The sequence below is a fragment of the Cucurbita moschata genome, unplaced genomic scaffold (assembly GCF_002738365.1).
Source record: "Cucurbita moschata cultivar Rifu unplaced genomic scaffold, Cmos_1.0 Cmo_Scf00022, whole genome shotgun sequence".
Classification (NCBI taxonomy): Eukaryota; Viridiplantae; Streptophyta; class Magnoliopsida; order Cucurbitales; family Cucurbitaceae; genus Cucurbita; species Cucurbita moschata.
Genome location: NW_019268538.1, coordinates 1,801,380 through 1,829,360, shown reverse-complemented (window position 1 = coordinate 1,829,360; position 27,981 = coordinate 1,801,380). Strand labels below are relative to the sequence as shown.

Below are 27,981 nucleotides of genomic sequence, written 5' to 3'. Positions count from 1 at the left end.
TGTTTTTCAATTCAAACCCTACCCATATCTTTCACTTTTTGATCTTCAATGGATTCCCAGTCCACCCAGCTTCAGCAAGCGCAGCTTGCTGCTATTCTTGGTCCTGACCTTGCTCCTTTTGAAACGCTTCTCTCACACCTTATGTCCTCCTCCAACGAGCAACGATCGCAGGCAGAACTTGTCTTCAATTTGTGTAAGCAGACAGATCCTGATTCGTTATCTGTGAAGCTCGCACATCTCCTTCAGTTTTCTCCTCAAGTTGAGACGCGTGCTATGTCTGCTGTTTTGCTCCGGAAGCAGCTAACTCGCGATGATTCATATCTTTGGCCTCGCCTTAATCCGTCCACTCAGTCTACGCTTAAATCCATACTCTTATCGTGTATTCAGCGGGAGGAAGCGAAATCGATATCGAAGAAGTTATGTGATACGGTCTCGGAGCTTGCTTCGGGAATCTTGCCGGATAACGGATGGCCGGAATTGTTGCCGTTTATGTTTCAGTGTGTGTCGTCGGATTCCCCCAAGCTGCAAGAATCGGCTTTCTTGATATTTGCGCAGCTTTCGCATTATATTGGGGATACCTTGGTGCCTCACATTAAGCACTTGCACGGTGTGTTTTTGCAGTGCTTGACGTCAACCTCCTCGAGTACTGATGTGAAGATTGCGGCTCTCAATGCTGTTATCAGCTTCATACAGTGCTTGTCGAACTCTGCTGATCGCGACAGGTTTCAGGATTTGCTGCCACCGATGATGAGTACACTAATGGAGGCGTTGAATAACGGGCAGGAGGCAACAGCTCAAGAGGCACTTGAATTGTTGATTGAATTGGCTGGGACGGAGCCGAGGTTTTTGAGACGGCAATTAGTAGATGTAGTGGGGTCGATGTTGCAAATTGCTGAAGCTGAATCGTTGGACGAAGGAACGAGGCACTTGGCGATAGAATTTGTGATCACTCTTGCAGAAGCCAGGGAGCGGGCGCCCGGAATGATGAGAAAGATGCCACAGTTTATATCCAGGTTGTTCGCCATATTGATGAAATTGCTCTTGGATATTGAAGATGATCGGGCGTGGCACGCTGCTGAGAACGAAGATGAGGATGCAGGCGAGACCAGTAATTACAGTGTTGGGCAGGAGTGTTTGGATAGGCTTGCAATTTCTCTGGGTGGCAATACAATTGTTCCTGTTGCTTCTGAGCTGTTTCCTGGTTATTTGGCTGCGCCAGAGTGGCAGAATCGCCATGCGGCACTGATTGCAATGGCCCAAATTGCGGAGGGTTGTTCAAAGGTATAAAAGCTAGTCGTGAATTGCATCTTGTTTTTGTAGTTTGTCCAAATCGAACATTTCAACGAGAAAGGAGTTGTTTGAGTTCACTCATTTTGTTGCCTTTTAAATCTCTTTTTGTTGAGCTCGTGCTAGCGAGACATTCAACTGTTTTTAATTATTGGATTGGGTGGTTGTTGAACAACAGGATTGTTGGTCCCTAGACACATTCTCTTGACATATTTGTTTGATTTTTGTGAGCGTTCAACAAGTTGCTTACAGTTACCGCAAGCTTAAGATTCTAATGGAATTTTACGAACCTTCTCATGATAAAAAGGTTTAATGTGAAGGCTATGCATGTATAACTTTGGCATCAATTCTTAATTTTTTTCACCACCGATCATGGATATGAACCTACTACATGTTGGAATGGCTGGATTTTAGCCCGCCAAACGAGCGAACAAGCTATGAATTCATTCGATGCATTAGTTCTTAGTTCAGACTTCATTTTTCTGAAGGTTATGTTCCTCACTCTTACTTTTCTGCAGGTTATGATAAAAAACTTGGAACAAGTGGTGGCAATGGTTTTGAACTCATTTCAAGATCCATATCCTCGTGTTAGGTGGGCAGCTATTAATGCAATTGGGCAGTTATCTACAGACCTGGGTCCAGATCTGCAAGTAAAATACCATCAGCAGGTGCTTCCTGCACTTGCTGCAGCAATGGATGATTTCCAGAACCCTCGAGTACAGGTTAGTTATAGCCATTAACTTCTGGAATATTTCCGGGTTGGTTTTTGAATAGTCATGTAGTCATCATGGTAATCTTCTGGTGATGCTTTGAATTAGGACCCTTTGTTCCTATGCCTATCATGAAAAGTGGGAAACCTATATTTCCAATTTCAGTTGTCTCACGGATTGCCAAAACCTATCTATACTTGGTGCCAAACATGACTTTGGAAAACCTTAGTTATGATGTCAATCAATTTTCATAACTCTGTACTTTGATAGCTGGAAAATGAAGGGATGGTCTTTCCTTGTATGAAGATTCCTCTTGTTTCTTCTTCATCATTTCTGGAATGTTTTGTTGGTCTTATTGGTTTCAATTTTAGATATAGAACACGGTTAAAATAGTAGTTGCTTAAAAAGGATTTCTACCTCAAATGGGGAATTGTCACTGTGTATGTAGGAAGCAACCAATGCTAAGATCTATTTTGTGCTTTTACTGTGTGTATGGTGTTTGCAACTGTTTCCTTGTTCAATTCAGAGTATGTTATTTCCAAGGATGACGAAAATTCCAAATCAATCTTTATTTCGTTTTAATCTTGATAGCTTGTTTTTCCTTGGGAACTAGCTGGCTAGTGATGGTAAATTTGTTTTTGGTGTCTCTTGTTGCCTGTGCAGGCTCATGCTGCCTCTGCAGTTCTCAATTTCAGTGAAAACTGCACTCCTGATATATTGACACCTTACTTAGATGGGATAGTTAGCAAATTGCTATTACTTTTACAGGTATGTTGATAAGGAAATTTATTTATAGTATACAGTTGCATTTCTAAGTACCCACTTCCTTAACGTAATATTCATTTTCTTCTAGAACGGGAAGCAAATGGTGCAAGAAGGGGCCTTGACTGCTTTGGCTTCAGTTGCTGATTCATCTCAGGTATTATTTTTAAGATATATCATGAAGTGTTCTCTGATAGATGATGATACGGTATAATGGTTTTTGTAGGAATACTTCCAAAAATATTATGATGCTGTCATGCCATACCTGAAAGCTATCTTAGTTAATGCTACCGATAAGACTAAACGAATGCTTCGTGCCAAATCCATGGAGTGCATCAGTTTGGTTGGAATGGCAGTTGGAAAAGAGAAGTTTAGGGATGATGCTAAGCAGGTAGTTACTATGACATTTGCCTGAGTTTTCAAGATTAACTTTGATCTACTTCTTTAGACAGTATTTATTCTTCGTCTACATTTAATAAAATAATTAGACAAGGGCACTAAATTTTGTGAAATGGACCTCACTTTAATTCTTTGGTCATATTCTGATATCCTTTTCGTGAAAAAAAAAAAACAGTGAAAAATATTAGCCTTCTACCATTACTCTGGTTCTGTGGTTCTATTGTCACTGGAGCAAGTTTTATTTGTTTTTGAAAATGAACTCTATTCCTACTTTTTTATTTTTGATACAAACAAAATAATCTTTCTGTAGCCCTTTTCTCTTTCCACTTTTTAACAGTTGGACTACTAGTCCACTACATATGATATATCTTACCTGCACCCTTTTAAAAGAAGAAATTGGATTGGTGTTGCCACTCTTTCACGCTTTCAGTATGTGACCTATCATGCTTGTCACTTCACAAGGTTATGGAGGTGCTGGTGTCATTGCAAGGATCTCAGATGGAGGCAGATGATCCAACAACAAGTTACATGCTACAAGTATGTTTTACCTTTTGAATGGAAATTAAAAACTCTCATTGGCAAAAAAAACTATCTTCACGGTTAATGCTAAAAATACCTCGTGTTTCAGGCATGGGCACGACTTTGCAAGTGTTTGGGACAAGATTTTCTCCCTTATATGCGAGTGGTCATGCCTCCATTGCTTCAGTCTGCCCAGCTTAAGCCTGATGTGACCATAACATCTGCTGATTCGGATAATGACATTGAAGACTCTGATGATGATAGGTCTACACATTTTCCATGTTCATTTAATATTTCGTTTCATTTGACAATGAGGTTATGCAATATGAGTAGCACTTCAATTTTGTTTGTCCTCCCTTTGCCTCTTTCCCAATGTTATTGATGTTAAAAGTATATCAATAAATATTTTTCATCAGATGGGAGACAAGCTGGATATTTATTGTCTACTGTACTGTCGTATAGATCTGTATTTGACTGACTTTTGATATTCTGGTGATGTTTCAATGTCTTTGCAGTATGGAAACCATTACTCTTGGGGACAAAAGAATAGGAATCAAGACTAGTGTGCTTGAGGAAAAAGCTACAGCTTGTAACATGTTGTGTTGCTATGCAGATGAGTTGAAGGAAGGATTTTTCCCATGGATTGATCAGGTGTGTATTAACGGCAGTATTTGGATTTATTTAATAGAAAGATGAGAAATATTATTCACAAAATTAAGGAAGTGGTACAGAGGGATATAATAATGGTGGGAGAAGGGTGGTTTGAGACAACGAAAACGCTCACATTGCACTACTATTTTCCTTCTTTTTTTTTTTTTTTTTTGTTTCTTTCTTTCTTCATCTCGAGTTTAGCAACAAGTAAGGTGTAGAGAGCCGAACCTCTAACTTCTTGGTTGAGGGTATATAACTTAATCCGTTAACCTCGTATTTGTATTCGAGATTATTGTATGTAGGTAGTAATGTCTTTTAGCATCTATTTAGGTTGGTCCATAGTAGTAAGAACATCTAATGTGGCTTGCGGTCTTTTATTGGACTGAGATGAAGTAAGTTTACCCATCACAGTGGAGAACCCGATGTATGGGAGAATAATCTTTACACTTGAGTACCTATTTATCAAATGCCTGAGAAAGTTGTTCTAAGATTAACTTCAAAAAATAGAAAGCTTGAAAGATGTCTTACTTGTTTTGTGCAGGTTGCTCCCACCTTAGTCCCACTTCTTAAATTTTACTTCCATGAAGAAGTCAGGAAAGCAGCTGTTTCAGGTGCGAAATTGTGTGCCTTTGAACTCTTATTACAATTTCCTATATCCGATTGTGGTTCTGTTCTTTTCTAGCAATGCCGGAGCTTATGCGATCTGCAAAGTTAGCTGTTGAAAAGGGCCTTGCTCAAGGACGTAATGAGACCTATATAAAACAGCTGTCAGATTATATAGTTCCAGCTTTAGTTGAAGCTTTACATAAGGTATTATTTTGTTATTAATTAAAGTCCTGTATTTTTGGAAAAAGAAAATCTTCTACTAGTCCTTTAGTTATTTAATTTTCAACTTCCAAATATTATGCAGGAGCATGATACAGAGATTTGTTCAAGTATGCTGGAGGCATTAAATGAATGCTTACAGGTTTGACAAATACTAGTTTTCTGTCAGATTCTGAAACTTTATGATAATAAGGTGCACCGTTACATCCAACATATAGTAGAGGAGAGGATTAAACTTAAAAAGATAAAGAAACAAAGATCTAACGCTTTTAGTTTCCCTACTTGTTACCCAAACTAAGTTGTTGGAGCTTCATTATTTTTTCATATCCTAGCTTTACAAAGATAACAAACTATGTTATTCTTGTTCGAGACTATTCTCTACAATGTTTTGAAGCAATTTATCAATACTTAGCCATTCATTTTGCTTACACACATGTTTTAACCATTGTTCTCCTTTTCTGGTTCTGGTTAGTTGGAGATTGCTTTCGCAAGTCTCCTAACTCAGACTTTAAGTCATCCACACTCTTCTTGTGTGTAGTTGTTCCTATTCAAGATAATTATTTCTTATCAATTGAAAAACGTTTTTTTATTGCCTTCACGGAAAGGTAACTATTGTTGATCGCTTCACATTCAGATATCTGGACCACTTCTTGATGAAAGGCAAGTCAGGTCTATAGTTGATGAGATAAAACAGGTGATCACTGCCAGTTCAAGTAGAAAAAGAGAGAGAGCAGAGAGGACTAAGGCAGAGGATTTTGATGCAGAGGAGGGGGAATTGATTAAAGAGGAAAATGAACAAGAGGAAGAAGTCTTTGATCAAGTAAGTTGTCTCAATCTGAAGATTGCTATATTTATTTCAGAAGTCCATTTTACATCCCACTCGGTTTCGAGACCTTGTTTATTTATGGACTGTATCATTGATTCAGGTTGGTGAAATATTGGGAACTTTGATCAAAACATTCAAAGCGTCTTTCTTGCCTTTCTTTCAAGAGCTGTCTACATATCTAACACCTATGTGGGTAAGTTCCAGAAAATTGGGCAGATGTTTCTACTTTGTGATGAGTGGAAGTTTTTTTTTCAGTTATATCTAATTGTTCAAATCACTGTATAGACTTTGTTTTGACTACTATTGATCATAGAGCCAATTGGATTTGGCTGATTATTTCTTCCTTCAAGTAGTATATGGGCCTCATCTTGAAAATAATGTAAAGTTGTCAAATTGGCATTTTGGTAATTGAAAGGAATGGAGTTTGAACTTGTTGACTCTAATTTTGGACAAAGATCTTTCAAGACTTGGTCTCTGGTTGGTTTGAATTAGTTTGGAGAATTTCTTGAAGGTGGGAGAGCACAATCCTCTCTTGCTCATGAACTTTTTTTTGTCTGTTCTTCCATGTACTTCTTCCATGTACTTCGGATAATGGAGGGCAGTCTCATTTGTTTGTTAAAGCTGTAAAGAATGATGTAATTCTCGGAATGAGAGAGGAGAGAAGATTTAACCAATCGTCTGAACAGAAGTTGGAAAGGATGTTGAAATTTGTAATATTTCTTCAACTTTCTGAATTCCCACGGTTTATTTTGAGTAAGAACCTCTTCTAGTGGAGTTGGTTATACCTTCAATTACTCCTGATGGTGTAACATTAATTTGTGATACAAGAATTTAGGTATATAGGACTTCTTGTTTATACATTCACACACTTTCCGACTCCCCTGAAAGTGGCAAAAAATGGGTGATGAAACCCTTGAGGACTGAATGTAATCTCCATAGATTATTGAGTTATAAAAGTTAACTATTTTAATTCAGAATAAGCCCAGTTTTTGTGGTGGTTTATGTTGTCTTTTGTTCAATTCGTTTGGGTGAAAATGCAGGGGAAGGATAAGACGCCTGAAGAAAGAAGGATTGCAATTTGCATCTTTGATGATGTTGCAGAGCAGTGTCGTGAAGCAGCGCTGAAGTAAGCTTGCTTTGCTTCATTATTTCTTTGAAACCATGTTTACAAACAAAAACCTATCATTATCTGGCTTCTTGTTATGCAACAGATATTATGATACATACCTTCCCTTCCTACTGGAAGCTTGCAATGATGAGAATCCTGATGTCAGACAGGTGTGTACTTACTAACAGTGTTAATTTGCTGGGTTTAGATATTTTCCTTCTCATTGAATTGTATGATTTTTTTTTTCAGGCTGCTGTGTACGGGCTTGGTGTCTGTGCAGAGTTCGGTGGATCTGTGTTTAAACCACTTGTTGGAGGTAACTTTATTTACATTTCTCAGGAAAGATTGTGTTTTGGACAGAGTATCAATTTTTTAGTGAATTTTTGCAGAGGCTCTGTCACGGTTAAATGTTGTGTTACGACATCCTAATGCTCTACTTCCTGAAAATGTAATGGCATATGACAATGCTGTTTCGGCTCTGGGGAAAATTTGTCAATTTCACCGTGACAGTATTGATTCGGCTCAGGTAATATTTAATTTTTTGACCTATGAATTATTTACCACTGTAGGTGAGAGCCCTGACTTTCCTGTTGTTAGGAGATTATGGGCAATCCCCAAAATCAGAATTACATTTCCACTTTTTCTGATGTGTGAAAAATGCACTCAACTATGAAATTTTAGGCACTTTTCCTGTTCAGTTGCTTTATATGCAGATAATAAATTCTTAAATTTTTCCTTATGTTATCCATGTTCCCAGAGACATGTGTCAAACCTTTCAAAGATTTTTACAGGACTCAGTGGATTCTCGATTTTTTGTCTCTCATTCATAAACTGTGTACGGTTTTGACAGGTTGTTCCAGCATGGTTAAACTGCTTACCAATAAAAGGTGATTTGGTTGAAGCAAAAATTGTGCACGACCAGCTTTGTTCTTTGGTAGAGAGGTAGGTTTATCTGCTACTATCCCCTCCCCATTTTAGTATTGGTAACTCTTCTCTTTTCTTCATTCTAATTGTTACAACACTATACTAAGTTTTATTTGTACAGGTCGGATACGGAAATTTTGGGCCCAAATAATCAATATCTTCCCAAAATAGTTGCTGTTTTTGCCGAGGTCAGTTGGAAATTTAATTGGTTTATCATATTTCACAGTAACAAAGGACTTTTGGATTATAAATGAACTTCGACCAGATGAATAGAGTGCCTCCATTCATTTTCTAAATATTCAAAGTCTTAAAAGATTTCTGTTTTGAATGTGAGCAAGATCTATGGCAGAACATGACACTCTGAGCCTTATTTGGTCTTATTAAGAATGAAAAGAGCCTGTAGTTCTTATCCTAACCGCACTCACTACCCATTCAATATGGCTTTAGAGAATGGTAGGCATTTCATAAGAGGGGTACTTATTTCATGCCTGCCTATATTATTTGATTGGGATCTGAACGAAAAGTTTGTTAGAGGGCCGAATGATGTTAGCTGAGCATTTTACTGCTGCATGAATCAATCTATAACCTGCAAGAGAACACAAAAAAAATGGATGATAGGATAACAATTGTTTCCACAATAAGAATGGGTGCTATCAATCTCTTAAGAAGTGATTGAATCTAGGATGTTGTTTTCTGACTTCCATGTTTTATATTGAGCCATGTATGTCTCAAATCAATTAGTCGATGGAAATGCTCCTCATGATGAAAACCACTGCAAGTCCAATCCCTCGATTGATTCTGTATTCTTTGTTACTTTATGATGTTGTATGAAGAGAAAGGATCCATTTAACATACCTTGATTGGACAATTGGAAGTGCTCGATTGAACCAAGCACATGCTAACTTGGTTGATACCCAAAAGATAGATAGCGACCCTCCAACAATAATTGTTCATCGTGGCCTGTCTGTTTTGTAGTAGCAAAAGCAGTGAGATGCTACTTAGTGCACGTTTAGATCTAAACGTGCGACAATGCTTCGTGCACCCTTTATTTTAACTCGAGGGACTAATTGCATGTGCAGGTTCTATGTGCGGGGAAGGATTTAGCTACAGAGCAAACTGCAAGCCGAATGATAAATTTATTGAGACAGATGCAACAGAATCTACCGCCGTCTACCTTGGCCTCAACTTGGTCCTCCTTGCAGCCCCAGCAACAACTTGCTTTGCACTCTCTCCTCTCATAGTAGCATCTTAAAAGGTGACACTCTGGATCTTGCTGCTGCTGCCCCCGGGAGGATGCTACACTTTTTTCTGTCCTTGTTTGTGTGAAATATATTCGTTCCCATTCTTTGCCATAAAATGCTCTCAAGCATGAGTTTTGTCTAGTCTCTTACAGGGAGAGGCATCATTGTCATTTGATGAGTGGAAATCATCGTTGCTGCTGAAAATGAACGTGTAAAAAAAAAAAAAAAAGTGTATATTTCATTTGTTTAATTACAAGTGGGTCGGGCCCGAGGAGAGGTCAATGTGGTCTTCTAGTTGCCGCGGAGGCAATGCTTTTACAGTTTTGTTTTGGTTCTATTAACTCAGTATCATTGTCATTATAAATTTTGGTCGCAGTTTAAGTTGAAGAATGCATCAATGAATTTTGTGATTGTGTTATGTTACTTTGATTTGTTTTCAATTTTGTTTCTAATTTAATTATAATTAACTAATAATAATTTAGTTAATTCTTATAAAATTATTTAATTTTTAGAGTATAGCATTTGTAATTAATTCTTCAAATTGCTTATTGTAATATTTATTTATAATTAAAAACTTTATATAATTTTATTAAAACCATTTAATTACTAAATAAACTAAAAAATTTAAAACGTAGGAAATATTAGTTATTTATACGAAGAACACGAATATTAACAAGACCAAAACGTCACATGAATATCACAATCCCTCGAAAAATTATATAGCATACCACGTTTCATGCTACTATCGGAATAATTTAAAATATGTATTAAATTAAATTAAGTTATGCATGTAACGTAACAAAGTTCTAGATTTAAAATATATAGAAAAATCTAGAAATATAGATTTTATTGTGATGTCCTACGTTGGTTGGGGAGGAGAAGAAACCACTTTTTATAAGTGTGTGGAAACCTTTCCCTAGCAGACGCGTTTTAAAGCCTCGAAGGGAAGCTCGAAATGGAAAGTGCATTTTAAAGCCTCGAAGGGAAGCTCGAAATGGAAAGTGCGTTTTAAAGCCTTGAGGGGAAGCTTGACAAGAATGTAATTTATTGTGATGTCTTATATTGGTTGGGGAGGAGAACAACCCATATTTATAAGGGTGTGGAAACTTTCTCCCAGCAGACACGTCTTAAAGCTTTGGGGTGAAGCTGGAAAGGGAAAATATGTTTTAAAGCCTCTGGGAAAACTTGAAAGGGAAAGTCAAAAGAGAACAATATCTACTAGATGGACGTGGGCGGTTACATTTATTATTTATTTTTTAAATTATATTTGATTTCACATAATTTTATATTTCTAAAAAAATGCTAAGTATAGTGATTTAAAAATACATTTAAGTTTTTTAAAAAATTATTAACACATTTCAATTTTTGAAAGCATTGAAATAAAAATATTATGGTTAGTGTTATCTTTTAAAAAAAATACTTATAAAATTTAAAAAAATTAAAAAAAAAATTATTACTGTCCATATATAAAAATTATTTATTAACATTTTAAGAAAATGAAGTGATATATCAGATATAAATAAAACTATAAACTATTTTGTAATTTTGTAATTTTGTAATGTGAATTTTTAAAAATATAAAATATATTAAGGACATATTACAAACAAAATAAAAAAAAAAAAATTAGGTTAATTAGATATAAAATTAAAATTTTAAGAATTCAGTAAATAAAAAAATATAGGAATGAAATAATATTATTATTTATAATGTTTTGTAAGAGATGGAGGGAAGAAAGGACAAAATGGTTTGAGGCTGAGGAACGAAAGGAAACGACGGAAAGATATAAAAGTTGAGCCATTAATTTTGCCGAGAAGAGATTCAAGAGAATCCACCACCACCACCACCTCCCTCCTCCACTTCCTCCTCTCATCAATGGCTGACGATAAGAAGTCCAAGTCCGCCGGCGTTTGGCCCACTGTCAAGCCCTTTGTTAATGGCGGCGCCTCTGGAATGCTCGCCACCTGCGTCATCCAACCCATTGATATGGTCAAGGTGCTCTACCTCCTTCATCCTCTGCTTTTCCTCCTCTTCCTTTTCGTTTTTCTTGCCAATGGCTTTCTTCATGGCTTCTGTATGCTTCACTTCCCCTTTCTTCGCATGCTGCTTCGTTATGCTGTAATTGACGTTTATGCCTTCCTGTTCTTGGTGTTCTTTGTACTCCTGCTTTGGTCGGCTTCTCTTAGGTGAGGATTCAACTTGGTCAAGGATCAGCGGCTCACGTTACAAGAACTATGCTCAAGGAGGAGGGGCTTGGTGCGTTTTACAAGGTTTGCATACTCAATCTGTGCTTAAAAGTTTTCCTTCGTTCTCTGTTTCTTCTATGGTATGGCTATTACAATATCTTTCAAACTGCTATTATTATTATTGTACTGCTTGCATTGAGCGTTCCATTTTTCCTTCGCTTTGATTAATTCCTGATAGAAAATTGATGTATCGATCGCTATACTTCATACCATCTCTTGTTAATCTAGTATTGATCTACTGATTCCAATCATTCAGGAATGTCTTTGTTCCGGAGTACCGTTGTGTTGTGTTTTGCTGAACTATTCATTTCTTGCAACTATTGAATTATGTAGAGACTACTGGTGTAAAAATTGAGGAGTTACTAAAAAGTTCAATGGATGTTTGACATATTTTCGATGTTCTTGTAAATTAGGACTTTGTCCAAGTTGAATTTCTGTTGGGGATTTGTTTACAACTTTCTTGGTTGATTTAATTCTTCTGGTGAGGTCGTGCCCGACACATAGTTTTGTGGATTATATCTTGTCTAAACTTCATTTTCCAATCAGGGGCTATCTGCTGGACTGCTCAGACAAGCTACGTATACTACAGCAAGGCTTGGATCTTTTAAGTGAGCTCATTACAAAACTAGAATTGAACACCTCTGGATTCATACTCGTGAGGATATGGTTTTACTTCCAACGTTTGATCTTATTAGCATCAACATAGTTTCTGAAAGAACTTTGAGGAAAATTGCACTTTTTAGTCCCTACATTTTAGGAAAGATTGCTTGGTTCCTATAGTTTCTGAAAGAAATTACTTTTATGTTAAACTCATCAATACCATGCTGATATAATAACCATCTAAGATTACTGGAGTTAAATTGTCACGTTCTAAATTACAAGGACCAAGTAAAATCTTCCTGCATTGTTTTTCTGGTTTGGTTTGTATATATGGTTAATCATACAGTTGTTTTTCTCCATTTCTCCCCTAGGATATTGACAAACAAAGCAATTGAAGCCAATGAAGGAAAGCCCCTTCCACTGTATCAGAAGGCCTTATGTGGGCTTACAGCCGGTGCTATTGGAGCATCTGTTGGTAGTCCAGCAGACTTGGCTCTTATTCGCATGCAAGCAGATGCGACCTTACCAGCTGCCCAGCGTCGGAACTATAAAAATGCCTTTCATGCACTATATCGCATTCTTGCAGATGAGGGGGTTTTGGCTCTTTGGAAAGGTGCAGGCCCCACTGTTGTAAGAGCAATGGCATTGAACATGGGAATGCTTGCCTCGTATGATCAAAGTGTGGAGTTCTTCAAGGATAACCTTGGATTTGGTGAAGCTTCTACGGTGTTGGGTAAGATTGCTTTTGAATGCTATAAGCTGATGCCAAGTGCCTGTTTTTGCAATTTTTAATAGACTTGAGCTCTGTATTTTAATTTCTTTTGATCAAACAATTACTTTACGCTATCTTCTTTTATCTCCCAACCTATTTAAACCTGAGAACTCATCATTTTGCTATCTCTTTCTTAGTTATTATTTATTCATATCTTATTCACATGCGTACAGTTTGACACTGTTGGAAGAAAAATATTTGCTTAGCATAATCATTGTTGGTCATTAAGTGATTTGGTTCCTATTTTCTGTGGCATTTCTTTGTTGATTTTAGGGTCTCTATGGAATGATAGATAATTTTGAGAGGTCAAACTGTAAGCCTGTGATTAATTAGCTCTTTCTTGGAGTTTAAATTTCTTTTACCCAGAAGACCCAAGTATTTTTTTTCTTATTTCTATGATCTTTCTTGGAGTTGAAATTCAATGAAAGTTTGTTTGTCTTTTTTTCGTTCTTCCTCTTTCTTCTGTGTATTAAAATGGCAATCTTTGAAAAATGTTCGTTTATCTTTTTGTTTCTTGGTACTATTCCTTAAACGATTATTTATCATTTATTTATTTCCTGTTGTCCTTAGCTGCCAGTATGGTGTCGGGATTCTTTGCTTCAGCGTGTAGTCTACCCTTTGATTATGTGAAGACTCAAATTCAGAAAATGCAACCTGATGCTGAGGGAAAATTTCCCTACTCTGGTTCTTTAGATTGTTCCATGAAAACTCTCAAGGCAGGAGGGCCGTTTAAATTTTACACTGGATTTCCAGTGTATTGCGTCAGAATTGCCCCCCATGTCATGGTATATCTCTGTCTTTTTCTTGTGTGCTTTAGAAAAAAGAAAAAAAAAAAACCCACAGCCATGAAGACTTGATGGAAGGTGAGAAAAGAGTGAATTATCATAGTACCAGCCGTTGGTGTAGCATGGGCTTCTGCCTCATGATCCATTGATGTTGGTACCATATTTAAGAATCAGCTAATTAACTAAACTAAACTGAATGTTGGGTTCTTGATGGTGCAGATGACTTGGATTTTCCTAAACCAGATTCAAAAGGTGGAAAAATCCTATGGGTTATGAAGGACTGGCCGGTTGATGGAGATCCTTTCCAAGTTACTTATTTTTCGTTCTTTGGTCGTGTTGTAATCTAACTTTCTTTGAATACAGATTTCCAGACTCGAGTTTAAAAGCAATATAACCTTGTCTTTCTGTGCAAATGTGGTTCAAAGGTCAAGCATGATTGCAATAGGGGGAAGATATAGTATTACTTCTGTAATATGAATGTGCCAGATTCTCACTGGCAAAAACCATGGAATTCATAATAACCCCTGTAAGAGTTCTTTAAACTATGCCCTTGCCAACTCCATTTTTATCGACTCTATGTTTGAAATTAGCATGGGGAGTATGCTGCTGATCTGCAAAAGTGAGTTGTTCATGTTTTCTTTGCCAACATGATAGTTTAATGTTCCCTGTTATGTTACGAGGTCTATATTATCAGGCTAAGACAATCCCATCAACATGTATAAGAAAGAATATAGCTTCATTAAATGAAGTAATCAAATGGTAGAAGATATACAATCAGATGCAAGTAAAAGCATGACGATGACACCAACAGAAGCAATGCCAAGAGGGGAATTAAAGTTTAAAGGAAGTAAGCAAAAACAAGTCCAGATAGAGAAGCAAAGAAGGAGGAGTAAATAAGAGGAGCATCTGAGGCAGGAGCAGGAGCAGGAGCCTCAGAAGGAGCAGCAGCTTGGGCCATGGTGCCGGCAAAGGCCACCAACACCAGCAGCACCAGGAAAAGCTTCAACTTCATTGCTTCCATTGCTGAATGAATGATGTGTTGTGAGATTTGCAGACCTTTCCCTCCTGGCTTTGGGCTGCTGTTGAATTGAAGAAGAACAGTGGGCGTGGGCGTGGGTGTGGGCTTTGAGAGGGGGAAGAAGAGCCTATTTATGATGCACATTCCTGAAAGCCAAGCCCCACAACTCGAGAGGCTGAGACAGGTACAGGGTGGTTTTGGTTGGTTGCTTTGCCTTACAATCCGCACCTATCTGTGTGGGTCTCCTTGTTTTGCTGTCTCTGTCTTTTTTTCCTTTTTCCACGTGAGCTTTACAGTCCCTCATTCTTAGCCTGTTTTCTCCACGCCCCTAAATCAGGTACTGAAATGAAATACCAAGTTATATCGTTTTTCTTTGCTGATTAAAGATCCTTTTTTTACAATGAAAAAAATGATAATAACAGCTTTTTATTAACATGTGTGGTCTTTTGTAGGGGTGTACACCCAACCCGGAAACTCGAGAACCCAACCCGAAATATAAGGGTTGGGTTGGGTTGGGTTGGGTTGTGTTGGATTTCGGGTTTGGGTTGGGTCCATTTTTTTTAACTCGATCTTATTTGGGTTGGGTTCGGGTACCAAAAGAAAATGATTGGCTCTGGCACTCTTTCGTCTTCTCCTCTTTTTCTATTTTATTTATTCATTAGGAATAACTATGCGATTATTCTTCTTGCTACTCTTGTAGAACTTTACGAGAAGTTTAATTTTATTTAAATGATTTTGAATTGAATCACGTAAAAATGACTAATTACTAACGTTGTTTTTTTACATATAGCCAAGATAGATAGGCGCCACTACACTTGGAGACGAGCATGCTTGTTTTATCGGCCATGTATGCTTGACCTACCTTTGGAAACGAGCTCTCTCGTTTACCTGCTGATTTAGTACACTTGTTATACCGGGTATGTATACTTGACCTACCTTATTATGTTACGAGTCTGGAAAGAAGTCTAGATCAATTCAAGTAGGTTTATAAATTATCCAAAAACTTCCCTCATAATAGTTGACATTATAATTCTCTCATTAACCGAAGCCATTAAGTATAATCTTGAATGGTTGGATGGAAAGCATATAGATCTGAACCCACATTCAATTCAATGGATCCATTGTTTTCATTTTATGAACAATTTGAAGCATAATCTCTTCCTTGTTCTTCACTTTTTTGTACATTGATTTTCAATGTCTTTAATTGTAATGGAAGATATGTCAAATCTTCCATCAACCAATAAAAACTTGTTTATTTCCCTTCAGAGGTGACATTCTACCTTTTTCCCTTCATAGCTCCTCACGAGTCGCCCAATTTCAGAGCCTTTAGAAAGTAAAGAAAGGATGAAACTGAGTAAACAATACTTTTAATTAAAAATAATTTAACTTTTAAAAGTATTCTCTTTTAATTTTTCAAAAATTTAATTAATAAATACAAACTTTTTTAAAAAAATCAGAACTTAAAAACTTTTTTAAAAAGTTTAAAATACTTTTAGTACATGGATGGATGAAAATGTTATATTATGAAAATTCTTGGTAAATTTTTAAATTACATTAATATCCTTAAACTAACCAAGAATTTTTTTAAAATTTAAAAGAGATATTATCTTTAAAGTGTAGATGAACAATTTTTATCTATATATTCATTAAAAAAAACATTTTTATAAAGGTTAAAAGTTAAAAGTTCATAGACATTTTTTAAATATCTTTGCGAGACTAAACCAGGGTGTAAAAAAGTGAAAGCCTTTGTTTTCACTTTCTCCCAAATACACAGCTTACCAACCCCGCTCAACATTCTCAAAAAAACAATCAAACTGAGGGTCAAAGGCAAATCAATCGTTCAATTTTGTAAACTAATCAAGACTACAATTGAAAAAGAGAGATGAATAGAGAGGAATAACGCTTTGATGAAGGAACATGAAACCATTCTAAACAAAGGTACGAGAATAGGTTGATGGCAATGGAGCGGAAACGGTTAGCTGTAAGGACCAATAACTTTTTGAGAGTATTTTTTAAACAAAGTACCAATCACTTTCATCCACAATTATCTATAAAAATATTTTTTTAACTTTTTTTTCTTTTAGTTTTAAGTATAATATATAAACTTTTGACCGTTTTGATTAAAAAATGAAGAAAGTTGGGGGTAAAAAAAGATTACAACACCCAAGATTTACAGAGTGGTTAGGAGGTGGAAGAGAATGGCAGGGAAACTCAAAAGGCAAACTCTACAAATAAAAAAATAAAAAGATTCCTTAAGAACAGAAACTAAAAGCAGGCAAAAGCTCATAGATGCAGCCAGCCAACAATTTCAAACAGAGTATTAATGGCAGCTTGCAAGTGGGGGATGGCCCCAACTTTAAGCCTCATGTGGTGTGGTGGGGAGCGCACAGCGCACTGTCATCCCCCCACTCACACTCACCTTTCCACTCTCAAAAGTTTCCATCATCTTTAACCAAAAAACAAAGGCTTTCATCAGTTCATCCATTGATTAACAACCATCCCCTCTTAGAGAGGAGTAAACTACAAACAAAACAAAACAAAGTGCAGCTTCACAAAGGCTTTGTTCCTTTCAAGCTTTTTAAGGGGCCTAAAACTACTTCACACTACAGAGGAGAGCTCATATTTTACCTTTCTACCCCAACCCCACATGATCAAGGAGGTGTATACAAAGGAGAGAAGAAATTTCACTAGCTTTTGAATGCATGTTACAGGAGAGAGAGAGAGAGAGAGAGTTACATTGATGTGTAGTGGTCATGGACAGTTTTGGTTTCTGCCAGGGCCTCCATAGTAAAAGTAATGGCCCCAATCTCCATTGCTGCCAGTTTGAACATCATAGCAGTTTGATTGCTCTGTAAAGGTACCAATCCCTTTGGGAGCTTTGAGATTGTTTGAGCTGTCAACGACTTGAATGTTCCTGAAATAACTCGACTTCCCGAACCCCTCTTCTGGAAAATGACCACTTCCCATCTGGGTTGAAGTGTGCAACCCATCAGGCTCTGAATTCACAACCTCCCCTCCCCACTCGACCATCGAGGCACTGTCGGCCAGGTACGAGAATAGGAAAGATGGCCAATATCCCAACACGTAGTCATTGCCAAACTGCATCCACCAGTGTCCTTCACTTGGATCCTACACAAGTTTTGTCATCTCAAATCTCAATCAACAACAAACAAACTACTTAATATTACTTTCACTAATGAATTACGCTAACTATATAAGGATGTTGAAACATCTCCCTAGCATATACATTTTAAAAACCTTAAGGAAAATCGAAAAGAAAAATCGAAAGAGAACAATATCTGCTAGCGGTGACTCTTACACTATATATCAATCAAAATACTTCGTTAAGCCACCCATGTGGGTTCTTCATATATTAAAAGCTCAAGTTGGGGGAAATGACAAGAGAATCTTCGATCTCAACCACTGCGATTTTTTTCAATTCCGACCCTTTTCTCATAAATTATACGTGTGGGTATTATTCTAACACCTAATGTGAAAACCCCATCTCAGCAGGACAATGTTCTCAAAATGATCACATGCACTTATCTTTGCACAGTCAGTTTCATTTGTCTTTTAGCATTTAACACAATTGTCGATGTTTCAATTTTTCTTTTCTGAGTTGTCCAAGTGAAGTTTGTCACTTACCTTCCAGATAAGTATGCTTATATCATACTGGGGACTTCGAAATGCAGACACAGGCGAGATGCTTGCTCCCATGGCTATTTCACTGTTCACTTGAATAAACCCTGAGCAGAGGAGGTTATAGCAACCTGTAGCTTGATATGCATCGCTCTGCAAACACCATTCATCATCATTAGAACAATGATATGGAATTGGAAGAATAAAACTCAAAGATTCAATGACAATATATTCATCACAGAAGCAAATCAATCTTACAGTCCAGTAAGTGAAGAGTCTTGTGTTGTTATCGCCATACAGATCTGGACTGACCTGTTGTCATAAACAATCAATTATGAGCAACAACAATTATTGGATAAGCCTTTTGGTATCGATGAGTACCCATAGTACCTGCCAGCCAGCTTCAATACTATTAAGATCTTGACCAAAAGAGCCTCCTAATATCCATAACTGAGACAAGCTAAACTCATTAGGCTGCTGTATTTTGGGCTCCCAGACGTTGATTGTGGCCTTTGCTCCATAAAACTTATCTCCTTCCACATAAGCTATTGCGTGCTAAGCAGCTCCGAAGGGAACACCATGATATCAGAACTAAACCATAAAAAGACTGTGTGTATTCAAAAGAGAAAAGAATTACCTGATGACCACTTTGGTTAATGAGATCAGGATCTGCAGACCTCGGTTGAGGAATGCTTCTATGTCTTTTCTTTCCATATCTTTTGGCAGAGCTTGCTCTTAGAACATCATCTTCCTTGGTTCTCCTAATAGGAATGGTGTTTTCTGGGCACCTTCCATTTGCATGCCACAGCTGATTGATGGGGTTTGTTCTTTCTTTAGGCTTCTCAGACACCTTATTCTCATCAAACAGCCCTTCTGGGTGGTAAGTAGGCCTCGTCTGATATACCAAACAAGTGTTCAAGAAATTTCAGGACAGATAGATGAAGAAATACTTTATGTAGCTGCAAAATCTAAGAAGAACAAACCAGAATTTTGTGATCTTTGAGGAAAGGATGATCAAAAGCTGGTTGATTAGAAATGTGGACACAATCGATTATATCCCCATCTGGACTCTGCTTGAACATCACAAGAACAGTCATAATCAGATCAGAATAACAAATCAAGAGAAACATGAACACTGAATTGAAAGCTGCAATACTCGATCGATTGAAAGGGGGCTATACTCATAGCATACATTATTAAAACTAAAAGAATGATACTCGATTACTTTCTCGCTATCTTCAAAGTATTCCGAAAAGCAAAAACCAAAGCATCTTTTAGAGGGAGAAAGTAAGAGAGAGAAGAAACCTCGATTGTTTTCAATGGAGGCTTGTTTATACGCCTGAGATGCTTCTGAACTTCAAGCTGCTGCATGGAAGGGGATAACCGAGCGGCGAGGGACAGACAGATCAGACACCACAAAGAGAAAACCAGCACCGGAGCCCTCCCGGCAGCCGTCCCTCTGCCAATCTGAGCAGGAACCATTTGCTGGAATCCGCCCAAATGCCAAAAAATCCACTGATCCAAAGTGAAATTAGCTAACAGCGAGTGAATCCAAGTCGAAGAACAAAGCTCGAGCACAAACACAAGCCCAAAAACTTCACAAAATGACGATCCACCTACCAGCTCGCCCGCTCTCTCTCTCTCTAAATCAGCTTTATATGGAATGTAACGTATGTTTCCATCGATCCTACTTCGTCAATAAAAAGTGGGAATTCACCAGTCAGCCATTGCCATTGCCATTTCTTTTCTTGCAAAATCCAAAAGAAAAAAAAAAAGGAAAAATTGAGGCGGATGCAGTAAAGATCACTCTTATATTATATCATCTTGATTGCACGATGACGAGAGAGAAAAGGATGAAAGTGACTGAACCAAAGTTCTACACCATTGGGTCTTTCATGAATTTTATACGCATTATAAGTATTAAAATATCATATTAAATACAGTACAGTATCTTCTAGAGGTGTGCTTGTTGTTGAGGATTGTTGGGAGTGAATTCCACCTTCTAGAAGCCCGCTTACTCCGAAATTTAGACAAAAATGGAACTGTGATGCTGGGATCGTGGGTGGAGACGAGCGATATTTTAGTAGGTAAATTAACGCCTCAGATGGCGAAAGAATCATCGTATGCCCCCGAAGATAGATTATTACGAGCCATACTTGGCATTCAGGTATCTAATTCAAAAGAAACCTGTCTAATAGGCGGTAGGGGTCGAGTTACCTGTTAATTTAGGGAATGATCATGAGTTTATGAGTGAGGAATACTACGAGGCTTTTTGGGAAAGCCCAAAGCAAAGCCACGAAAGCTTATGCTCAAAGTGGACAATATCATACTATTGTGGAGATTCGTGATTCCTAACACTTTCGTATGCCCCCGAAGATAGATTATTACGAGCCATACTTGGCATTCAGGTATCTACTTCAAAAGAAACCTGTCTAAAACTACCTATAGGCGGTTGGGGTCGAGTTACTTGCTAATTTAGGGAAAGATCGTGGGTTTATAAGTGAGAAATACTATGAGGCCTTTTGGGTACGCCCAAAGCAAAGGTATGAGAGGTTATGCTCAAAGTGGACAATATCGTACTATTGTGGAGATCTGTGATTCCTAACACTTGTAAGCTATATCCGATTACAAAAAACAACAGATTGAATAGGACAGAAACAACCAAACGAGCCATATCGACCACTGTACTAGCCAAGCTAGCTCAACTAAGACTATAACAATAGATTAAACAAGAAAATCGTACAAATTCATTAACTTATTTTCAACCATTCGTGGATGATTGAGTGAACGGGAAAGAGAGGTATCTCGGTTCTTGTTGTTGAATATCTTCCTAGAAGTACAGGGACAAAACGGGAAATGAATATTTTTTTAGGGTCGGGTCGAAGAGCTAAGGCAAAAGGTTGGTGAATTTTTTATTTTAAATAGATTAAAAAATGTTCTTAGCTTTTAATTAATATTATTTGTTAAAAATTACAGGCATCCCAAAAAGAAAAATGGAATCCTATGCTAAACTTGCAGCACTTTTGTATTTTATTATTAATGAATACGACGTCGTATTGCAAATGCCTTTAAAAGATTCCTCCTTTTTCCATTTTTACCCTTCTCTTCCCAATTCAACAAATTCCAATCATTTAGCTTTAATTTCCCTCATTTCACTCAACCCAATTTTTTCAACCTCATCAATTAAGAATCTTTCTTTTAATAATTACTAAATCTCCTCAGTAATTTTAAATTTTACATTTTTTTACTTAATTAGTTGAATTATATTTTTTTTAACTCTCCGAACCTTATAATTTATAGGTAAAATGATTATTCTAATTGACTCGGATTAAATTTAGGTTAAAAGTATTATAACTTGAGCAGTGCTCGGTTAAGTAAGTCATAAAAAAAATGTCACGTTAAAAATTACATTTTTAATCTTGAATTTTAATTTGATTTAGATAAAAAAAAATTTATATATTCACTAATATTTTGGGTATTATTGTACATGCTTACACTTCATTTATAGAATAAAAAATAGAAAAATAGAAAAAGAAAAAAGTGGAAGAAACAAAATTTAGTATTATTAAAGAGAAAGGGATGAGCGTTATCAAATTGCCACTCATTACTCACTTTACAGATTCCCCAACACCTCCTTCCCACTTCAAAGTTACTTTTTTGCCCTTTCTTTTCCTTTTTTTTAATATACTTATTATTTTAAAAAATCTTTTTTTAAATTCTCGGGTTAAAATGGAATATTATTCATTTCATTTTAATAAATTCGAAATTAAATATAGTTTATTTTTGTTTATTTGAATATTGTTAACTTACAACTAAATATTATTTTAAACATATTTGTATGGGTAGGTTGTTTAAAGCATACATTTTTCCTAACCCTAAAGTTATATATATATATATATATGACAAAATTACAAGAAATAAAGCGAGAAATTACTAATTCCTATATAAAGAAAAAGTGGGTCTCCCCGAGTTCATGAAAAAAATAGAAACTATAAGTTTAAAGTTGATTTCGGACGGTATAACCAATGAGGTTGATTTTGCAACCATTGGATTGTGACTACAATAGGTCAAAGGTGGGTATGGATTTGGAACTCGACCCCATCCAAATCCAAATCCAATCCAGTATGCCGACCAACCCTTAAAATTCAAAAGCTTATAGATTATATAATTGAAAGTTCGTGAATTTAATAAATATTTTTAAAATTCAAAAACCAAATAAACACAAGAAATTACGACTAAAAGAGTTGTAGTCACACAAGACTGATGGACCAAATGCCAAATAAATACCCTACATTCTAACTCTACAAGGGCACTAAGGATGAAAAGGAATGGATGAACAAAATGGAAGGTGGACCGTGGGTGCAGCTAGTAGCCCAAATGGTGGCGTGGAAGAGGAGTTAAAGCAGCGCCAATATGAGAGAACTCGGGTTGATATCATGTATCTTTCGGATTGATATCATTTGAATCAAAAGAGATGCTTTCTGTCTCTTGGATTCATATCACGTGGATCGAAATAGCTGCTTTCTATCTCTCAGATTGATATCAGGTGGATCAAAAGAGCTACTTTTTGTCAACCTTCTTTTGGTTTGCCTAAGTTTAAGTCAACAATCATCGACATAGCTGCTTTCTATCAACTTCCTTTTGGTTTGCCTAAGTTTAAGTCCACGATAATTGACATGTACTCTTTTTCATCACTCAGATTGATATCATGTGAGTCAAAATAGCCGCTTTAGTCAAACTCCCTTTGATTAACCCAAGTTTAAATCAACGATAAGTGACATCTACTTTTTTTCATCATTCGGATTGATATCATGTGGATCATAATAGCTCGTTTATGTCAACCTCCTTTTAGTTAACCTAAGTTGGCATCTACTTTTTTCCATCACTCGGATTGATACCATGTAGATCAAAATGGCTTTCTGTCAACCTTCTTTCGGTTAACCTAAGTTTAAGTCAACGATAATTGACATCTACTCTTTTCCTCGAGATCATCAGTGATTTAAGTTTCCCTCATACAAAAAACAACCGCTTTCCAATCATCTAAACAACCACCTACCTTATCAGATCTCTCTCTACTTTGAGAATTAAACGCATCAAGACATTTTGGACACCGACGCTGCTGAGTTTTCTCATCATGATTGTATTAAGTGGTCTTGGACTCAATAATTAGCATGTGGGTTGGGTTGGGTTGGGCGCTGTTTGTTTGCCGTGATTGGTGCCTTTTTCACAATAACATGTAATTACAGCTTCCTCTGTCCACAATCAAACCTGCAAAGCCTAATCAAACCAACCATCACCTCATGGATTATTAGCAAAAAGTGATCATCTTCCAAGCACTTTCATTAACAGACAGACATTCATTCATTCCTTACAATCCAATCATTTCTCAAATGATCCACACAATATCGGGTCAAGCTGACCGACAAACCCCGACTTTAACGTAAGGCAACCTGAGCTGAAATCTGCAAACGCTCTAATAAAACGAACACCAATCTAAGAGTGAAAACACACATTTCTGGCATTCTTCTTTCACTTTGTTACCTTCCCCTGAGTAGGAAAAAATCATATTTACAAACTTAACCACCGTGCGCTACTAATCCAAGGATACGAGCCAACGAGGTACGTAACCAGATGGCTTCATGTGCTGTACATTATTTGGTAAAGCTTTTCAAAAAAAAACAAGCAGATGTTGGAACTTGGAAGTGAGACACACCCGACAAGGGCCGTAACCGAATTGGTGAGGACTTCGTATGCTCTTTGTCGTAATCGCATTCACACAAAGCTTGCTAAGAACTGTTCAGATGCTAGAATGGGAATGCAACTCCAAGCGTCCACCCTTCATCAAACAATGAAACCACCATTAAATTGCATTAAAGGTTACACTTAATGTTATAAAAACAGAACAAGATGCCAGCAAGAGATCGAAAAAATATTCATTATCGCTTCAAAACTACGCTTGGAATAGAAAAACCACTAGAATGTTGAACGAAAAGTTCATCCAGACAAGTGCCCAAGTTGCCACGTAGATCCACGTCACCACCACGTTTATTTTCTATCCAACATTCTAAAAGAAAGCCAACACATCCTTGTAATATCCGTTTCTATAATGCCCAAACGTTGCATTTAGTTCGAGAAGACAAAGTCGAAGAGAACATACATTTTAAACAAACTCAAAATTTTTCTTCCATAATCTTCCAAGTTCAAGTGGTCTATTTCATACTCGCATTACTTGAACCGAAGCCTCGTCTTTCCAAGTAAATGTAATGTTCTCATTAGGCACCAAGTACCCTGAAACTTCCACATTCTGAGAACAGTTATCCTTTGTACCACTCCGACTGCAGAAATATCTGACTCATATTAATTTGGATTCATCTTCTCATTAGATTTATAGAAAACCTACAGATACTAAGAGGTCTCAGGTGTTAAGATTAGAAATGACGATCCTATATGAACACTGAGAAGTCACAAGCCCTAATTTGGTAAGGTTCCCAAGCCAAACAATAGATTTATAAATTGCATATGTATACAACACACTAAACAAGGGAACGGACAAGGCCAAGGATGGCTTCCCTGCCCCCATTTCATTCCTCGTGTAACAACCCAAGCCCACCGCTATTAGATATTGTCCTTTTTCGGCTTTTCCTTTCGAGCTTCCCCTCAAGGTTTTAAAACGCGTCCACTAAGGAGAGGTTTTCATGTCCTTATAAAGAATGCTTCGTTCTCCTCTCCAACCAATATGAGATCTCACACCTTGTGTCCACGAAATTCTCTAGGACTGAGATCAAGAGTGACAGTGTCAAATGAAACCATACGTTCAAATCCCTCAAGAGTTATTTCCTTCCTCTCTTCATATTAATCATCCGTGTTTCAGAGATCTAACAACTTAAGCTTTTAGGTGAAATGTTAACGGAACATATTCTACAGTGGTGGGACAAGATAATAGGGAAAATGAATAGAAGGCTTTCCTTATGACTAAATTCCTACTCTCATCCACTTCAACCACTTTGCCTATAAAAACAACAAACTTATTGATGAAGCCATTGATCAGACCACTGTTCAATCCCTTGAAGAGGATCAAATTCAAGCCAGAGAGTAACAGATACAACATTATTGAGCAAATCTCCACCCAATAAATCAAGCATATCTGTGACATTTATGATGAATCACAAGGCAAGTGGTGGTATAATGTAACGGCCCAAGTCCAAGCCCACCGCTAGTAGATATTGTCCACTTTGGCCCGTTACATATCGCCGCCAACCTCACGATTTTAAAACCGTTTACTTGGGAGAGGTTTTCACACCAAGAATATTTTGTTCCCCTCTCCAACTAAAAATTAAGTGGTAGCTGGAAAACCTCAATGAACACAACAAATTGAAAAGCATGAGATGTAACACGGAGCAGATACCTCAACCAACGAAATCAAATAAAACAATCATTACTTAAGAAGACACAGAAGATGGTGTTGGTTTAAATCCCTCAGTTGACAAACTAGCAAGCAATCTTTCAATGCAAGTGATCGATGGTGTTATCTTAACTACTAGCTCGTTGTCGATTACTATCATACTCAATGAATTCTTGACAAAAAAAGCTAGAAAAATGTCAGCGAACACATGATGCTCAGAAAATGTCAAATCTGATGTTATGAAGACGAATCACGCATAATCGACTTGCGAGAAAGAAGGGAAAAAAAAAAAGGAATCCAGAAGCAGAAATTGACGAGTGAATAGTTAGGATCGCGCAATCTCATAATTGAAGAAAAGAGGGAGAAATTACATAATTGAAGAAAAGAGAGAGAAATTACATAATTGAAGAAAAGAGGGAGAAATTACCAGAGAGAGAATTCATTCGGATGAGGAATCGTAGTCGGAGGAGTAGTAGTAATAGTAGAAGGAACCCGGTGGAGGAACGCATAAGAAGGTCCATATAGAGAGGGCGAGGCGAGAGAGCTGTTGAAGAGGGTAGCTGAAGAGAACATAAAGAAGTTGGTGGCTGGTGAGGCGATCGGGAGATCGTGCAATGCATTGCGATGCATCGGCCGATAAATGAGCAACCGATAACACGATTAAGCTGTTAAATACCATTGATTTCTCAGTGGCTGTCGCGATGAACACGATAATATGCCCGATTAGTGATCTAGTTCTGTGTTCTTCAACGGATTTGTGCTCTGTTCTTCAGCTGTGGCTTGAAGAATTCGCCATCTCCCTCTCCATTTGAGTTTTGACCCAATACACTAATTTCTTTTCCGAATTTCGTTCCACCACATATTCTTTGATCTCGACAGCGAAGCCACAAATCGGGCTTCAATTTTAATTCGATTTTCACAGGAAATTCACGAGTCAACTCGAGATTATAGCTTTGTTTTATCGGTATCTTGTTCGGTACGTGTCAAATCCTCGACGAAATGGGCCACGAGACGAGATTTGAACAGAATTGTGAAATTTCATATGAACATATGGACGGCAATGCCCAAATTTTATGTGGCTATTATTTGTTGAAGTATGAAGTAGAAATCACTGGCCCAAGGCGGACTAGCCAAAACTCGACCCTCCCTCGGGCCCAACCAACTGCGCCAATGCCCAATATAGGTCTTGTGTTAAGATGACCTATGAGTCCAAGACTAAAACGACCACCTCGACTAGGGGTGAGGCTCGAGGTGACCCGGTACTTTTCGGGCGTGTTTGAGCTTGCCCCTAACATAAGAAGACCCTTTTGAGCTCGGTTGGACGCCTTTTAGTTCAATCAAACTTAATGCAAATAGAATATCGTGAATCTAGTGGATGTAAGTTCAACTAAGTACTCGTCCCATAATTCTAAGATTTGTGTCTTTGTGTTTTCTTTGTTGGTTTACACGTTGATGTTCATACCAGCTATGTGTATGTTATGTTGACTATGGCCATGTCAATGTCTTTTAAGCCTTTTTAGCGAATAATTTTGTATTGAATATATATTGAACGTGTGGCCCAATAAAGAAAATCACATAAAGCAAAGAGAGTCGACCCCACACGGGCTAGCGAAGACCCAAGAGTTTCAATTCGTGTCAATGAAGATGAAAGTTAACCGACCCCTAACCTAAAGGTGGTCAAAACTCTTGATGATTGTTGAGCCGAGCTAATGGGGAAACTAGTCAAACTTGGCTTAGGGCAAGTTGTCCTAGCAAAGACCAAGTCATCGAGATCGAGTTAGGCCACATGAGCCAACCCGGAAAGGAATCGATTAAGACCACATTGAGGCTAGCTCTTAGAGGGCAACTGATAAGACAACCCTAATCCTCAGCCCAACGATCTAAGCTTTTGTTGAAGCAAAAACCCTCAAATCAAAGTAATTAACACCTCCTAATACGAAATTTGGATCAACTATAAGGCTAGAATTAGATTAAGTCTTATGATCAAAGATATAAGCAAGATTTGAAACGTCGTTTTAAATTGAATCATTTTACAATCAAACTTAATCGAGGCTTGATTGAATGTCTCGGATGCAATTCTAATTAAATTTGATCAACGAAGCGATAAGACTAAAATTAGATTACCTCTTACAGTCGAAAATCTAGAAGGATGCAATTCTACCACGTTAAAACTTAGAAATGACAAAATTGATGTAAATTGATGCTCGAATTTCTAAAGAAAACTTCTGAATTCGAGATTTCAATTCATTATCCACGAATCTGATTTTTAC

The 27,981-nt window shown here is 37.2% G+C and overlaps 4 protein-coding genes across 8 annotated transcripts; 2 read left to right on the top strand and 2 right to left on the bottom strand.

The window, feature by feature from the left end:
* Positions 1–48: 48 nt before the first annotated feature.
* Positions 49–9,675, top strand: LOC111459354 (importin-5-like). The gene is made up of 20 exons (XM_023102220.1): positions 49–1,281; positions 1,806–2,009; positions 2,661–2,765; positions 2,851–2,916; positions 2,986–3,150; positions 3,621–3,695; positions 3,787–3,941; positions 4,193–4,328; positions 4,870–4,939; positions 5,011–5,138; positions 5,239–5,295; positions 5,788–5,973; positions 6,080–6,172; positions 7,020–7,105; positions 7,191–7,257; positions 7,337–7,403; positions 7,477–7,613; positions 7,938–8,029; positions 8,133–8,199; positions 9,091–9,675. Exons 1-20 carry the CDS (start codon positions 49–51, stop codon positions 9,250–9,252), a joined length of 3,351 nt encoding a protein of 1,116 aa, XP_022957988.1. The 3' UTR covers positions 9,253–9,675.
* Positions 9,676–11,012: 1,337 nt separating this feature from the next.
* On the top strand, positions 11,013–14,194 carry LOC111459799 (mitochondrial dicarboxylate/tricarboxylate transporter DTC-like). The gene is made up of 6 exons (XM_023102864.1): positions 11,013–11,244; positions 11,436–11,519; positions 12,042–12,103; positions 12,467–12,828; positions 13,438–13,652; positions 13,872–14,194. The coding sequence occupies exons 1-6, from the start codon at positions 11,125–11,127 to the stop codon at positions 13,926–13,928; spliced, it is 900 nt and encodes a 299-aa protein (XP_022958632.1). The 5' UTR covers positions 11,013–11,124; the 3' UTR covers positions 13,929–14,194.
* A 2,923-nt stretch (positions 14,195–17,117) lies between these two features.
* Positions 17,118–20,141, bottom strand: LOC111459796. 2 transcript variants are annotated; one of them, XM_023102860.1, is made up of 8 exons: positions 19,930–20,141; positions 19,615–19,824; positions 19,293–19,379; positions 18,947–19,204; positions 18,700–18,864; positions 18,568–18,621; positions 18,316–18,462; positions 17,118–17,799 (listed from the first exon to the last, which is right to left on the bottom strand). In XM_023102860.1, exons 2-8 carry the CDS (start codon positions 19,789–19,791, stop codon positions 17,422–17,424), a joined length of 1,266 nt encoding a protein of 421 aa, XP_022958628.1. In that variant the 5' UTR covers positions 19,792–19,824; positions 19,930–20,141; the 3' UTR covers positions 17,118–17,421. The 2 variants fall into 2 exon arrangements, with proteins under 2 accessions (XP_022958628.1, XP_022958627.1); XM_023102859.1 differs by having other exon boundaries at positions 19,615–20,140.
* Positions 20,142–23,590: 3,449 nt separating this feature from the next.
* On the bottom strand, positions 23,591–26,686 carry LOC111459803. 4 transcript variants are annotated; one of them, XR_002713338.1, is made up of 4 exons: positions 26,139–26,686; positions 24,637–24,644; positions 24,467–24,597; positions 24,164–24,373 (listed from the first exon to the last, which is right to left on the bottom strand). XR_002713338.1 is itself a non-coding variant. In XM_023102870.1 (3 exons), exon 1 carries the CDS (start codon positions 26,388–26,390, stop codon positions 26,151–26,153), a length of 240 nt encoding a protein of 79 aa, XP_022958638.1. In that variant the 5' UTR covers positions 26,391–26,686; the 3' UTR covers positions 24,162–24,597; positions 24,637–24,644; positions 26,139–26,150. The 4 variants fall into 4 exon arrangements, 3 of the variants coding, with proteins under 3 accessions (XP_022958640.1, XP_022958637.1, XP_022958638.1); XM_023102870.1 differs by having other exon boundaries at positions 24,162–24,597; XM_023102872.1 differs by lacking the exons at positions 24,164–24,373; positions 24,467–24,597; positions 24,637–24,644 and adding an exon at positions 23,591–24,145 and having other exon boundaries at positions 26,139–26,685.
* Between the last annotated feature and the right edge of the window lie 1,295 nt (positions 26,687–27,981).